At 43.2% G+C, this 15,220-nt stretch overlaps 1 protein-coding gene across 2 annotated transcripts in view; it reads right to left on the bottom strand.

Annotated features, from left to right (window-relative positions):
- Positions 1–15,220, bottom strand: part of LOC147026848 (sulfotransferase 1B1-like) — a 66,695-nt gene that overhangs the window by 27,431 nt on the left and 24,044 nt on the right. Inside the window, exons 3-6 of one of the 2 annotated variants that reach the window (XM_085882697.1) lie at positions 10,009–10,146; positions 9,787–9,921; positions 3,043–3,140; positions 1,808–1,934 (exon numbers count right to left, since the gene is read on the bottom strand). In XM_085882697.1, the coding sequence (XP_085738823.1) occupies positions 1,808–1,934; positions 3,043–3,140; positions 9,787–9,921; positions 10,009–10,093 (445 nt within the window). In that variant the 5' untranslated portion in view covers positions 10,094–10,146. The remainder of the gene's footprint in view (positions 1–1,807; positions 1,935–3,042; positions 3,141–9,786; positions 9,922–10,008; positions 10,147–15,220) is intronic. The other variant, XM_085882695.1, reaches the window with a different exon arrangement.

Genomic DNA, 15,220 nt, shown 5'->3' with positions numbered 1-15,220 from the left:
CAGCCCTCCATCCCCCCCCCCAACTAGCCCTCAGCTAATTAGCATTATGTTTCCCCTGGTACTTTTGTGATTCATCTCCACCTACTCATTATTCATGATTTTTTTTTGCCAATCACAAAGTGCTGAAAAAAAGCCATAAAGTGTCGATTTTCGATTTTCGTCAGTGACGTCACCTTGAACCCACCTTGATCCAAATGGCGGCTTGCAGAGAGAAACGGTGTATTTCAAGCTCAGATTCCGATTCCACCATCATTAGCAACTCTGAAGGTTCTCAGTATGTTGAAACCGATAAGGGGGATTTGGAAGAAACTATTGGAAACAAAATTAGTGATGGAAATGCTTTTGGGGAGAATTATGGAGCCGTATCATTTTGAGCCGTGTGTGAGTGATTCAGGCGAATATGGCAATAATGGTGGTGTTAGTGAAGGCGAAAACGCCGGTCACATGTTCACTACAGATTGGTAGGTTTTTGTTTTGCTGTTCAATTGACGATTTATAAGTGTTATTGTATCAATTAATAAATCAGTTATACTATTCAACCAGAGACATGACACGGCATGGCAAGGCATGACACGGACACCACGGCAAAATGGGAGATGAATGCTTTATCCTACCATCGCAGGCTGACAAGTTGTCTTGTATGTTATGGATCATCCCGTTTCATACTTTCCTGGGACGCCATTTGTGTCTGTGGTCGTGACATGTCCATGCGGTGTCAATGTCCTGCCCCAGTGGATGGGGTGAGTGGTGCTCGGTGGAGGGGGGGGGTGGTGGTGTGCATTGTGGGAATGATGGTTGATGGGATATTGCAGAGGGGGGGTGTGGGATGATGGTGGATATTGTAGGGGTGATGGTTGATGGGGGATTGTGGAGGGGAAAGAGGAGTGGAAGGGGGAGGATCCTGAAAGTTTCAGCATCCCCAGTCACATCCTCTTGGAGGAATAGATGTTACATACATACTTTCTCTCCAATATAAATAGATTGTGGTTCATTTGACTTGCAGATATTTGTGTTGATAATGGATAATTATTTCCAGGTGCTCTTGTGGTAACTGCCGGGCAATGGCAACAGATGTTTGATTCACCGCTCAAATTGTCCACGTACATGTGTTGGTAGCTGGATATAGATGGTCTTACAGTTTTGAGTGGTGGCTGTTTCTTCCACATAATCATGGGGATGGCATCCCCTCTCAATTGTGGTGGTTAACCACAACATTTTGCAATCTCTGTTGTTTCATAATGGTGCTCTGTAAAATGTTCCGAGCGCTAAAGCAAACATTTTCGAAGCCTGATCCACACTTGAGTATTTCGGACAAACCTCGTCCAATTTCTGGCAAACTTAGGCTCTTTCGGCTATTGGTGTAGCATGAAACCACCTCATTTTATATTACTGCAACCACCAAGGATGCATCGACTCGGCATATTTGTGTAAAATCGAAAGTTTGAGTTAAATTGTACCGCGATGTAACCCAGAGACGGTACAAATCTGGCAGTCAACTTCGAGGTGTGTCATTACGGCTAAGTGTGAAGATTTCAACTTTTATTCACAAAATTACCTACTTTTAAATTGGAAAAAGATATCATATCTATTTCATTGGGTATTAGGAAAAGATTGGAATCAAGGTGGTCTGAGCATTTTGGTTCCGCTTTAATCCAACACCAGGCTTACCAAATTAATGGTTCTTCGAGTTATTTTGTACAATTTCCTCTGTTCGTGAATAATGCAAAGGGCGGTAAAAGCAAACCCTGTACAAAAATGTAACAAAGACAAATTGACAAGAGTACGAGCAGTGCAAGCTTTAACATACCGCGTCCAGCTAGGTAGTTCATGAAGAACTCTTCCCAGGTCCCAGGGTCCGGTTCAAACTGCAACATTCGCTCAAAGTAGTAATACGACACGAGAACGTCCTTTGCATTTCGAGCGACGTATATGATCTGGTAAAGAACATGACATATGTTGTCACACCAAAAAGGGTCGAGTGTATAAGATACCTTTTCCTCCCCCCAAATAAAACGAAATCCTTATTTGTTGTGATTGTTGATATCTTGTCTGTGATGTGCCTCAACACCCTCACACACACCCTTACCCTCCTGTTTACCTTTCCCTTTCCCGTGAAAGTGGATGCCAGGTTTGATTTGAGTTCTGGGGCAAATGGAATTGGTGTCTTAATGGATGAATGCACTCACGGATTGAGCGATTGGGTTATGTGTGGTATCATGGAGGGTGAGTGTGCTCGTGGATTGTCCTATTGAGTTGGACGTGAGAGTTGGAAGTGGCACACGCATGGTCTAGAAATCACTTTTTAAAATGCTATATAATGATATAGAAAGCAATATATACTTCTTCTTTCGTGTGTAGCACAAGGCTGTGGCGCAGCATCATAGGCTGAAGGCGTGGCTATACCACTGATGCTGTACCCTCTGTAGGTTACAGCAGGAATTTGTAATATGGCCACAGTGCTGGTGATAGCTCACCCACTCTTCACAAACACACCATGGGATCTTCAATGTCCACCAACTTATGCCGGAAGATGCGACGTCCAGTTTAACGTCCATCCGAAGGACGGCACACACATTGATGAATCACCCTGCTTCTGAAACCTGATAACAGTTTTTGGCTAGATTCGGATTCAAACCCAGGCTAGTAAACTTAGAGGAGAGTATGCATACCTCGAGCTAGGCCATCCTGATTGCCCCAGCAATATGATGATGTCGTTTTGTGATTTACTACCATAATTATTAAGGAAAAGTGCAGATTAAACCACAGAGTGGAAAGAAGTCTTATCCTGAGCAAGAGATTTATTACAATTCATTTCACAATGTACATTCACTACAAAGAAGGAAAAAGTAGAATTTCTAACAAGAGGCTTTTCTCGTCACAACACAGGTTGGACCACAACAAACGAGGAAAAGTTCTCTCTCTTCAAGAAAAATCGACAGACATTTCATCCTTCAGAGTTTGAAAAAACAAAAATGATTTTCATAAGTTGCCGAGTAAGAAAGAAATGCGAGTTCTTATCAAGGTTAGAATTTGAACCCTTACCTTACAATCATTCTCAAAGAATGATTTTGGCAGCAGCTTGTATGGTAGATGTGATTTGATAAATCGTGGGGGTTTCATCTCGGCAATCAAATCTAATCCTGCAAATCCATACAAAGAAAAATAACAATCAAAAGCATTGCTGATGGAAAGATACGTTGTATATTATTATTATTATAACAGTGGTTCAAATGTGATGTGGGCTTTAGTCTATAAAAGGAAGGGAAGGGTAGTGGACCATTTCAAAAGAAACAGTGCAGTCAAAACTTAACATCTCTTATGCAAAAAGACAAGTCTTTCAGATAAAAGCATTTATTGTCAAAAACAATGACATATCAGAGGTAATAGAAGATTTGATTTATTGTGAAAATTATTGAACAGTTGCAGAAAATTTATAGCACTTGTTGAAAGTGTGAACTATTCATATTTAAGCAATGTTAGATGCGTATATAAAATGCTTTGAAATACAACGCATGCTTTGAAATACTCGCTGCAGTTCATCAGCCGGGATGCCATGGATCGACTCTGGAATGTTAGCCTTCAGCTATTTTATCATTTGGGAATTGTTTGCATAGACAGTGTTTTTGAGCGTTCCCCACAGATAAAAGTTTGTGAGGGTTAAGTCGGGAGATCGAGGTGGCCACAAGCCCTGATAAATGATGTATATTCAAAAACTGTACTGACTGCATGTGCGCACTATGTGCGCAGTTTACACCATCTTGCTGGAACCATCCATCCCGTTGCTCTTCTTTAGTTAGTTCGTTGAAAAACTTCTGGGGAATATCATTAATCTACCATTCAGATTCTATGGTATCTTCAAATATATTGGCCCAATAACACACCTCTTGAAAGGGTGCACCGTACACCAATGCATGGGGATTCCTTGTGGCACAAATCCTGGTGTTCTGGCTATCCAAATAGCCAGACATATATGCCGCATTCGTAAAGAACGTGCAATTTAACACTTGATCCCCTTCTTCCGTGATGAAATTTGGAGCTATTGACAAATTCCCCCCTTTTCTGTGTCTCCAAGTGCAAGTTCATGAAGAACATGCACTTTCTCAAGAACAAACATTTTATTCCATACAGCTCTGTATGGAGATTAGTAAGACACCTACTTGTTATGACAAGCACCTTCGTGATTTTTCTTGGGCTTTTTTACAAAAGGTTGCCAATATCCTGCAAGACCACATCTGTCATAACATCAGCTGACCACTTAGAGACTTGTCTGCAACACTACCAGTTTCGCACAACTTTTCAATCAATGTTTTTAAACAATTTCGATGAGGCAATCATCCTTCAAAAATTTTCTCGAAAAACAAATCTGCACCTCAATAGTATACTTCTCGTTAATGCGAAAAACATTCTGCAGCAAAAACACTCTTTCCTCCAATGTTAGGACCATTCTTTATGGGTTGCCTGAGGAATAAATCATTAACATCTGGCAAGATGAAATTCACTTGCATTGTCTCAACTGGTGGTTATCTCACTTCAGTGAGTCAATGATACGTACCTTCAAGTAAACAACCATAAATTTTAGTTTTATCATTAACAAACACATGACATAAGTATTTTGTTCAATGCACTGTAACTTTTGAAACACCCTTTGTATAGACTAATCATTTTAGAATGCAAGTGCTTTTTGCAGTGTTGGTAATATTACATGCCGTCTCCATGCACCAGAGAGAATGCCCCAGTTACACAAAGGGGAGCATGGCAGAAAAGTCTAATCGGTGAAACCAGCACACGACACAAAACAGGATATTTAATATGAAATTTATTCATCCCTACTGTTTACCTTTCAAACGCCAATACCATTTAATAAGACTCCATCACGTCAGATCAGGCCAGGGTCAGGTATGGGAGCATGCGCCAGAGCAGGGCGTCACTGCGTCGACTTTGCACCGGAACTCCAGGGGCATCCATCTGGCCGAACCCCAGGCAAATGCCGAGCCCATCCCCCATCTCCTTGAGATGCTGATCAACCTGCTGCTACCATGAGAGATGTGGTCAGCCCGTTGGCCACCTCCACTCACAAGGCTCCTTCACTGAGCATCTGGTGAGCCGGTTCAGCGTCAAGAAAATGAGCCACATGTCCATACAGCCGCAGAGGACATTCATGGACTATGCAGGCAACAAATCTCATTTGAGTCTCTCTCAGCAACCGCTCATTGGACACAAAGTCCGACCAGCGAAAGGTAAGGAACCTCTGAAGAGACCTGGTACCAAAGGAATTAAGTCGCCATCTCAGATCCCTTGTCAGAGTTCAAGTCTCACATCTGTAGAGCAAGACTGGAAGCACCAATGACCTGAAGACTTGGACTTTCATCCTCCCGCACAGGTACCAGCAGTGCCACACCCATGATCCAGTGAATCCATGACTCCCCAGGCTCGACCAAGACGTCTGTTGACCTCTGACTCACAGCCAGCAGAGACATGAATATCAATGCCAAGGTAAGTGAATCTCTCCATGACCTCAACATCCTCACCACAAACAGGCACATACAGGACAGCTGCATCCAAGATGTCATTGAAAGCCTGGATCTTAATATTGACCCAGAAAATCCGTAATCCCAGCGGCTCCGACTCCCGATTTAGCATCTCAAGGGCCCCCAAAAGGATATCTCAAGTCTCCACAAAGATGACTGCATCATCTGCGAAATCAAGGTCAGAGATCTTGACATTCCCAAACTATGCACCGCAGCTTGATCTCTCAGTCATCCTCCCCAGAATCCAGTACATAAAAGTGCTGAAAAGTGTGGGGGCCAGCACACACCACTGATGAACTCCAATAACAACTGGAAATAAGTCAGAGATGGTATCACCACATCTCAAAGCACTCTCAGTACCACATTATAGTTCAGACATCAGATTGATCAGTTTTGGTGGCACCCCACGAAGACCAAGAATCCTCCAGAGGGCATCCCGACTCACTGAGTCAAACGCTTTGCAGACATCAATATCAGCTGCAAGCTGCCCCTGCCAAAATTCTCATCTGTATTCGGTGAGGACCCGAAGAGCAAGGATACGGTCAATCGTTGACCTCTTTGGTGTAAAGCCTGACTGGTCTGGACGCTGGTGATCAAGCAGATGGTGGCGAACCCTATCAAGAATTATTTGAGCAAAGACCTTGCCCAGCATTGAGAGCAGCGTCATCCTCGGTAGTTGCTGCAGTCTTGGCGATCACCCTTCCCTTTTCAGAGAGGGACAACAAGGCCCCTCTTCCAGTCAGTTGGGATGATGCCTGTGTTCCAGGCAGAGCAGAGAACTGCATGCATCAACACAAATACAGCATTTCCACAAGCCTTGAGAAATTCAGCATGGATGCCACAGATCCCAAGAGCCTTACCCCATTTCAACCGGTTCACCGCAGCCTGTGCTTCCACAAACGAAGGCAGATCACAGTTGATTGGAGGGTCAACAAGAGGGATAGTAACACCCCTGACATACAACTCAACAGCGGGTGGATCAGTCTGGTACAGCCGCTCAACATAACCGGCCCACCGGGCCTTCACTTCGGACTGCTCTGTCAAGAGCCCACCACCCTCCGCTCTAACTGCAGTACCTTGAGGGATGGGCTTTGAGGAATGCAATGCATGAATTCCGCTGTAAGCAGGATGAGAATCACTTGACCACAGGTGATGATCTACCCCCTCACAGATTCCTTGCACATAGTCCTCCTTGTCCACCCTTAGCACAGATACAGTTTTATATGCCTCAGCTGCCTGAACAGCTCAGCTCAGCCATTCAGCCTGGCTCTGTGACTCTGGTCAATGGTATCCAGTGTCCCGAGAGACAAAATTCTTCTTCACCCTACGGTGAGTTCCAAGACATCCACTGGCAACATCAAGGACGGTGGTCTTGAAGGCACTCCACAACTCTTCAGGATTCCCCAAAGCACAGAGACCTCCCAAATCTCCACTCAGCCTGTTCGCAAACGCTTCAGCTACCCTCTCATCATTGAGCTTGCCAACATCCAGCCTTGGCTGGGATGGGACCATTCTCCCGGATACAAGCTGCAACTTCAGAGTTGCTCCAACAAGCCTGTGGTTGGTATTGAGGAACTGGGCACTCTGATAGACCCTGCAGTTCTGGACCATCCTTCAGCAACCATCCACAAGCACATGCTCAATATCCTTTGCCACACCACCAGCGATGGAATACCATGTCCAGCAATGAGCCTGTGGACACAAACCATGAACCAGCCACCCTAAATCCATGACTTCTTGCAAAGTCAAGGAAATTACTGCTATTCTGGTTCACAGTTCCAGACCCATGGGGACCAATACACATTTCATAACCATCCCTATCGGTTCCAATCGATGCATTAAAATCCCCCAAGATTAGAAGAGTATCTCGCCTTGGGCACTGATCAACCACAGACTTGAGAGTGCCATGGAATGCGTCCTTCATGGTGAGATCACTCACCTCAGTCGGAGCATATGCAGACACGAGGAAAATGACACCCACGGAGTGCTCCATCACAATGATTTTAAAAGAAACACTCAATGATTTTTTTAAACGAGCCATAGTTATACGCACAAATATCCATGAAGCCTTGAATAAACTCACGACTTTAAAGTAGGAAACTTATCTCATGTATTTTAATTTTAAAAAAGCCATTAGGATACGACTTGGTGTCAACGTCGGTTGCGTTCTTGTTCGAAGCAGGCTCTGTTGCTCCGATAAGTGCACGAGTTCGCACAAAGTGATGTCCAACTGGCCATGGTGATGGTGATGGTGACACCAACTGGTGATGTCCACTCACCGTTCAGGACCATGCTGCATCCAGCAATGTTGATGGACGAGGAAGAACTTGACCTTGGTTTTGTCGATATGCCCAGAGAGGGTTTGTCTGCTTGGATATCGGCTCTGTAACACCAGAAGGATAAAGTCATCTGCTTGGATGTCAGCCCTGTAACCGCAGCAGGATAATATAGGTTCGTCGAGAAACCAACTGGCCAGCAGGTAAGATAAACCAGCATCTGCAAAGATGCAACAAGTTTGAATTGGGGCTGTGGTCAACATGCAACCCTTGCAGCACCCTCATTGCTGGTTTGAGCCCGATTTCATAAAATGAACTATTACATGCTGCAGCTGTTCCATCTCTCACAGTCCACATCGCGTTCTCCCTCCTCTCTGTCTCTGGTTCAAATTGAGTTTCCCTCTCCTCTCGTATGACTCTGTGTCACCTTTAATTATGTTGTACACAAGCGCATTCTGAGGCCTGGCGACAAGGGGTCTGCATTAATTGGCTGTGCAGAGGCTTGTACATGACCTGGATCAACATGTCCCATAATAAGTCTTTCTCCCAGTCCATTCCTTTTTCATGTAGGAGTGACTTTGAACACATTAATCCAAGCACTACTTTGTATAAGTTGATTTGTCCAGCCACGTGGACAGTTTAGCTGATACAACGCAATCCTGACATTACAGCAATCTGCTGAGCGCCACATGTGCATGCAGGTGTCGGCATAAGTGTCCTTTCACACAGAAACCACAATTCTTATTTAATTTAACTTGCCTTTTCCACAATATATACTTGGTGACATTTCCAATCATGTGGCATATTATTAATCCATAACAGTAACCAATGCGGAAAATCTCAGATTTCTTTCTTCAATGCACATGTTGAAAATGAAGATGGTAGCAAATGAGGCGGAACACTGAATTATTGTTGGTTTACCCTTCATAATCAAAGATGGCCATTCACATATTACATGTGAACACCTAGGTGGTGGCTTTATTCATCAGGAATGATGTGTAGCCCATACACCACACTGAGACAGCAAGCAGTGCAACCTGGAGTTGAGGCAAATCCAAGAAGACCAGACCACTTGCTGCCCGCAGTAGGGGCAGGAATTTGGAATTTGTTCAGGGTACCAGCAATAACTTACCTGCTCTTTATGAAGCACAGTGTATGATCTTCAATTTCCACACTATAATGATAGCAGATAGATAATATGGCTTAAAGTTCCTTCAAGAGCCAGCAAACTGATTCAACACCCTGTCCACGAAGGACCAATCTGACAGTTTATAGTCGGGTCAGGAGTCAATCTCAAATGTCGTGTCTTCTGCCAGACTCAGTGATGTTATGGTTGAAGTGTTCACTCTGAGCTTGAAATGTTGGTGGTTCGAACGCCAGTAGAGTCATACAAAAGGTATGTAGAATGGTACTTTCTCCTTCCTTCCTTGACCCAAAGCATTTGAAAAAGATAGACCATGGATAAACAACCATCTGGAAGGGCTCTGTTCCACTTTCTAAAATCCACATGTGGAGATGACAACCAATGACACACACACCAAAAATCTCGCAACCCCTTTGGGCCGAGACTAATAACAGTCTGGTGTATATTTGTGTGGAACAGAATCCAATTCACAAATAAATGAAAGGTCATTGATTGCAAATGAAAGGTCTAAAGGGTTATAAAGTATATAAACGAAACTCTGAATGGTCTGAAGGGTTCTGAAATGGTGTAAAGGAGACCAAATGGAAAAACAAATAATTCGGAAGTTCTCGGAGTTCGGTTCACATATTACATCCAAGATTAGTGACAAAAGTACATTCTCAAGTCGTCAAATGGGCAAGACAACAAAAATAGTAAATAATGAAGCAAGAAAATGTCCTGAAAAATTAGAAATAAAACGAAGCAAGCAAAGCGTTACTCCATTATGATACGCTTATCTCACCACAGTCCTCCCCCCCCCCCCCAATAACAGGCAATTTTCAAACAGAGTGAAACTTACCGTTTGGTCTTTTTATCACATCTGGATGTGTGATCTCAAAAAATGGCACACGTATTTGAATTGGTGCTCGCTTTGCAAACTCTATGTCACCATTGAAGTGCACCAAGTCAGCAATCTCTTGCATCCACGTTGTGCCTTCAGCCAGAAACATCCATTTAAATAAAATGTCAACTGTGTTGCAGAAAGACATCAATAACACAATGTATGTCATTGGTGGCTTACCGGCCCAGAGGACACCTCTTCTCTGCTTGTCATTAGAACCTTTGCCAACCTTCTGCTCACCAACAATCTGGAAGTGGTTCCCCATGAGTTGGGTGTGGTGTGATGCCAGGAATTATTTTGGTGACTTGTCATGGTGACCTGTGAAACTATAATGTTTATTTGAGTTGTCATGCAAGAGATGCTACTTGGTGATTTGTAAGCAAGAAAAAAAAGGATTAATTATATATATTTTTTTGTTTTAAGAAAAAAAATATGAGGGACAAAATATATACATATATACTCACATGTACAGGGTGTGAAAACCTCGATTCATCATGATACATGCTGCTTCCTTGCGGTAGGCGGGCATGGGGGCTGCAAGGGCCGGTGGGTCAGTGTGGGGATATGCGCAGGGTTGCGGCCTGCCAGCTCCCTGCCATCAGCGCAGCAGCCTTGCCCTCCATCCCGACCCTCCTAGGGAAGCCCCCCACCCCCGAAACTGCTTCAAACCAGCTGATTATCACCATGTAAAAGGACTGCATGCCAGGTGACCCCATCAATCATTGTTGGGATGACAAGTCACCAAAATAATTCCTGGCATCACACCACACCCAACTCATGGGGAACCACTTCCAGATTGTTGGTGAGCAGCAGGTTGGCAAAGGTTCTAATGACAGGCAGAGAAGAGGAGTCCTCTGGGCCGGTAAGCCACCAATGACAGTGGTGGGGGTTTTGCCGGGCAGGGAAAGTGAAGGATAAAAGAGGGACACATGAGTGAGGAAGTTCAGTCTTGAGTCTTACTTCGGGTTCAGTTCAGTTCTGCAGTCTTGTTCAGAATTCTTGCTTCTTCGTTTTGGAGTCGAGCAGTCTGGGCTTTCATTCATTTGGCTTCCGCTGTTCCTTCACTTTGTTCCATTGCACCTTTTGCTTGAATCTTTTTACTTTTGTTCTGTATATTTCACTTTCCCTTTCATTCTCTGATGCTTCACTTTCCTCACACACCTTTCACCTTCTGCTCTTGTTCGCCTTCACATTCACTCCACCAGAGTTATCTGGCTGTCACCAAACCCCCTTCGTCACATCATCGCTCATGTGTTCCCACCAAAATTTGCGCCCAGGTTGTGCCGCTCGTGACATCATTGAGGACATGGGGAGGATCAGCACGATGACCATGCAGAGAGCAGGACTGGAGTGGAATGTGGGGGGTTCCGGACGAGTATGACATTGGAGCCAGAATTTTTGGGCGGTGCACGGGCTCATATTATTTTCAAGCGATGCAAAGGCTCAAGCTGTGCAGGAGCTCATCCTATCTCGGTCTTCGTCCATCATTATTTAGCATCTCCATCTTACCCCTCACCCATCTCTCTCTCTTCAAATTGGATGCATTTTGGTGCTCGTTAACGTAGGGTGCTAAGTGATAGTCAAGGATCCGATGGCATGCGTGTGTCAATTAGGGGAAATTGTATACATGCCTGCACACATACGACTGTAAACTTCTTGTGAATCTGCCTGCAAATACATGTGTTGTTTCAGTAAAAATCATGGTTAGAAAGAATAGACTTATCCTGTCCGTTTTGATGGCGATGTCAGGCAGATGTTGGTGATTAACCAGCTTAATTGGCTTAGAGGATTGGGGTCCAGCGACATATCAATATACCGGTATTGAAATTCTGAATACACTGGTACATCGGGAAAACAAAACAAAAATGGTTTATCACCAATAAATCGAAGAAAAGTTTTTACAATCCTTAAACACAGACCGTACTTGATTTTAAAAGCTTTGATGGATGGAAAACTGGGGAGAGATCACGTGACGGATCCTTGGCCAATCAGGACGGTTTTGAGAGTCGAGAGTGTCTCGCCATTCTTCTGCTATTCTGTATTCTATCCTACTTGTACCACGTTTGATCAAATGTAGCCTAATCTAATTCTCCAGGGTGTCAGGAGGAGGTGATTGATGATGGACAACTTGTCTGGTGAAGACGACAAAGGTCCATCACCAATTACTAAGCGAGCTAGGAAGAGGGGCAGGCCTTGGTGGGAGAGTACTGATGAGTCGGACCTGCCCAAAGTAGTTTAGGCCCTGCCTATCCCAGAAGAGCACCATTCCAAACTCTTAACGGCTCCAAACCATTGAGCCCCACAACCTAATCAAGATGGCATTATTGATCAAAAAAAATAATTCGGAGACATTTCCAGTGACAAAAAGCTCAGATTCATTAATTTAAAAGGACCTGTTTAATCGAGTGAAAATCAGTCGCCCAACGGGAGAGTGCTGAGAGCCTTTTATTTTGGTGGTGTTCGAGTCTTGAGCCAGATTCCTCAGTCTCTGAGGGAGAGCCGAGGAGTCATTTACGGGATTGATTCCTCCATTGAAATTTCTGGTATTAAGAGCCATTGAGCTGATGTGGGAGTTGACGCCCGCTCTTGCTATGGTAAGAGATGGAGGTCAAAGTAAACACCCATCGTAGACTAGTCAAGTTTTCTGAATATAACAACCCAAGAGGCATTTTTGAGGAAAAGCTGGCAAACACTTTACTTCACCTAGTTTTGGTATGCTGATTTCAATTTTGCTGTCTGCCAAGCTGTATCTTGAACGCTTGACCCTCAAAATGATGTAATAAGCCACGCCCCTTTTTTGCATATTCTGCAATACAGTTTACTGTAAATATATCATGTGTGGTATCATATGAAAGGTAATGACATGAACATTGCTAAAACATGATCAATAAATAAATATTACATCATGTGGGGTCATTTAGAGGTCATTTTGGGTCAAATGAGGTCATAATATCATATTACGTAATTCTACATAGCTCTATAAAGACAATTCAGGACTAAATTCATATCGTTCTTTTTCATTCCTAGGAATAATTATTCAGTACAAACCATCAGGGATGGGAGCGTTGGGGTGATCTAACAAGTGTTTGGACAAGGAGCAACTCGATTTTAATGTAAATCAAGATTAAAATCGAGAAGCTTCTCGTCAAAATACCAGTCAGAACTCCCCTACTGCTCCGGCCTTGCCGGCTTATCCTGAAGCATAATTTGTTAATATGAAAAAAAAATATGACAAAAAAATTTTGGTGTACATGGTAGATAAATTACATTACCCTATATGTTGAATTTTAAAAAGTTCTGTCAAGCTGTATCCTGACATCACATTATAAGCCACACCCATTTCCATAGGTTACCTTCTTCGTGAAGATAAACATAATAATCATGTTTGGTATCATACAAAATGGCAAGATTTCAACATTGCCAACTCATTGATAAGAAGTATGTATTGCATTATCTTGGATAATTTAGGTAGGGAACAAATCAAAAGATTTATGAAGTCCTTTAAATGTAACTAGTTTTGTTAGAGTGTTGATCCCTCCATCCCTCTTCCAGTAATAAAATCGGAAGTGGGGCAAAACAACTTTGATGGTCTTAAAAATATGACTAATCATTAATTTTGATGACGTGGAACTAGTTAGATTTATAGTATCTCTTCGATTTGTTAATTTGTTTCCCCCTCAACGACACGCATACCAAAACTCACACATTGGCACACCTGGGGTCAATTTGACCCCATTCAAAACGGTCATTGATTTGGTCGATACACAAGCCAAATGTTGCAACATTCGTCAAATATATCATACCTAGTTAGTACAAAACAGTGTAAAACATTGAGAAGTTGATGATACATATGAAATGTATTCAATATCTAGTGATATCCGAAACAAAAACAATCGGAAATTAATTTGCGAATGGCTACACATTTTACTAATTAACTTTTTTACACAGAAAGCAGCAACAGCATAACATACAAAACTAAAATATGGCAGTTTCCATAATAATGAAAGCAATACGAGTCATTTTTCATTGTAGTGTCGAGATTTATGAGGTTCATTGTTCTAGTTACTCTTCACAATTTGTACAAGTAGTAACAGTGGTTGAATGAGTACCACAAACATATTTGTTGCAATTTGAGCAGACAGTTGAGGTCTTATTGTCCTGTGGCCCTCTGCATAATTGGCATCGTTACCTGGCAGGATTTCTAGCCTGGCGTGGTCTCTGGATTGCTGCAGCAACCTTTCCAAGTTGATGTAATGCGGTCACTACAGCCGGCTGGAGAACATGAACATTCTGAGTGCGCAAGTCAATCCAGTCGTTGGTGAGGCCATATGCCAACTGCTTGAGGTATTTACGACGTCGACCCTTTCTGTCATTTGCAGCCCATTCAAGATTTAGAGACATCCATATGACAAATCCAGCAACTCCAGCCACATCCAACAGGTTGTAAAACAAGACCATAGGCCATCGGTTTGATTTGCGCTTGCAGGACAGTAATGTCGCCATGTGATCCCTGTATCCACGCCGCTCTTTTTGGCATTATAGTGAAGGATGATGGATGGCTTCTGTTTTTCCCCTTCTGTAGTTTCATCGTGATGCATGGTGGATAATGCCAGAACAGCCTTACCTTTAGCAGAAACATATGATGTGATTGTCAGATTACCAGCAAATCCAAACAAAGACGAACGCTTGGGTCTGTTATTTGCAGGCTGCATTTCAGGTGGTATTTCAGCTTTGTAATGGCGCAGAGTTCCAACAATTGTGGTATGTTGTTGAAGCAAATTTTCCGCCAGAGGAATGGACGTAAACAAGTTATCACATACAACATTTCTGCCACTGTGAAGCCAAGGGCCAGTAGTATTCAACACCACAGTTGAACCGAGACCAACTTGTCTGGCCTGACCTGGTTGTCGACCAATATATACCTCGACCTTTAGTGGATAAGAGGTTTCTGCGTCACAGTTCCACCATATTTTTATACCATATTTTGCAGGCTTGCTTGGCATGTATTGCCGAAAAGGACATCTACCTCTAAATGGGACAAGTTGCTCATTGACCGTCATATCTGGTCCAAGAATGTAACATAACTTCAGACGATCCTGGAATAATTCCCATATATCATGGAATGCGGCCAACTTATCTGTTGCTCTCCTTACAGCTCTGGTGTTTTTATTATCAAATCGCAGAAATCTCAAGAGATTTTTGAAGCGATTTAGAGACATTGTCGCAGCATAAATGGGTCTTCCACTCTCAGGAGACCATGATTCACGTTTCGGTTCCATATGTGCTTGGTGTAGACAAGCAACGAGTAACAACTCAATGAAGGCCTTCAACTCAGGGATTGAAAGAGGCGTCCACTGTTTCACATTATTGAGATTTGCAGCATTCCATTCAG

The sequence above is a fragment of the Eptatretus burgeri genome, chromosome 5 (assembly GCF_056783735.1).
Source record: "Eptatretus burgeri isolate ZD-2024b chromosome 5, Ebu_testis_v1, whole genome shotgun sequence".
Taxonomy (NCBI): domain Eukaryota; kingdom Metazoa; phylum Chordata; class Myxini; order Myxiniformes; family Myxinidae; genus Eptatretus; species Eptatretus burgeri.
The sequence above is the reverse complement of the archived record's forward strand: the minus strand, read 5'-3'. Positions and strand labels throughout refer to the sequence as shown.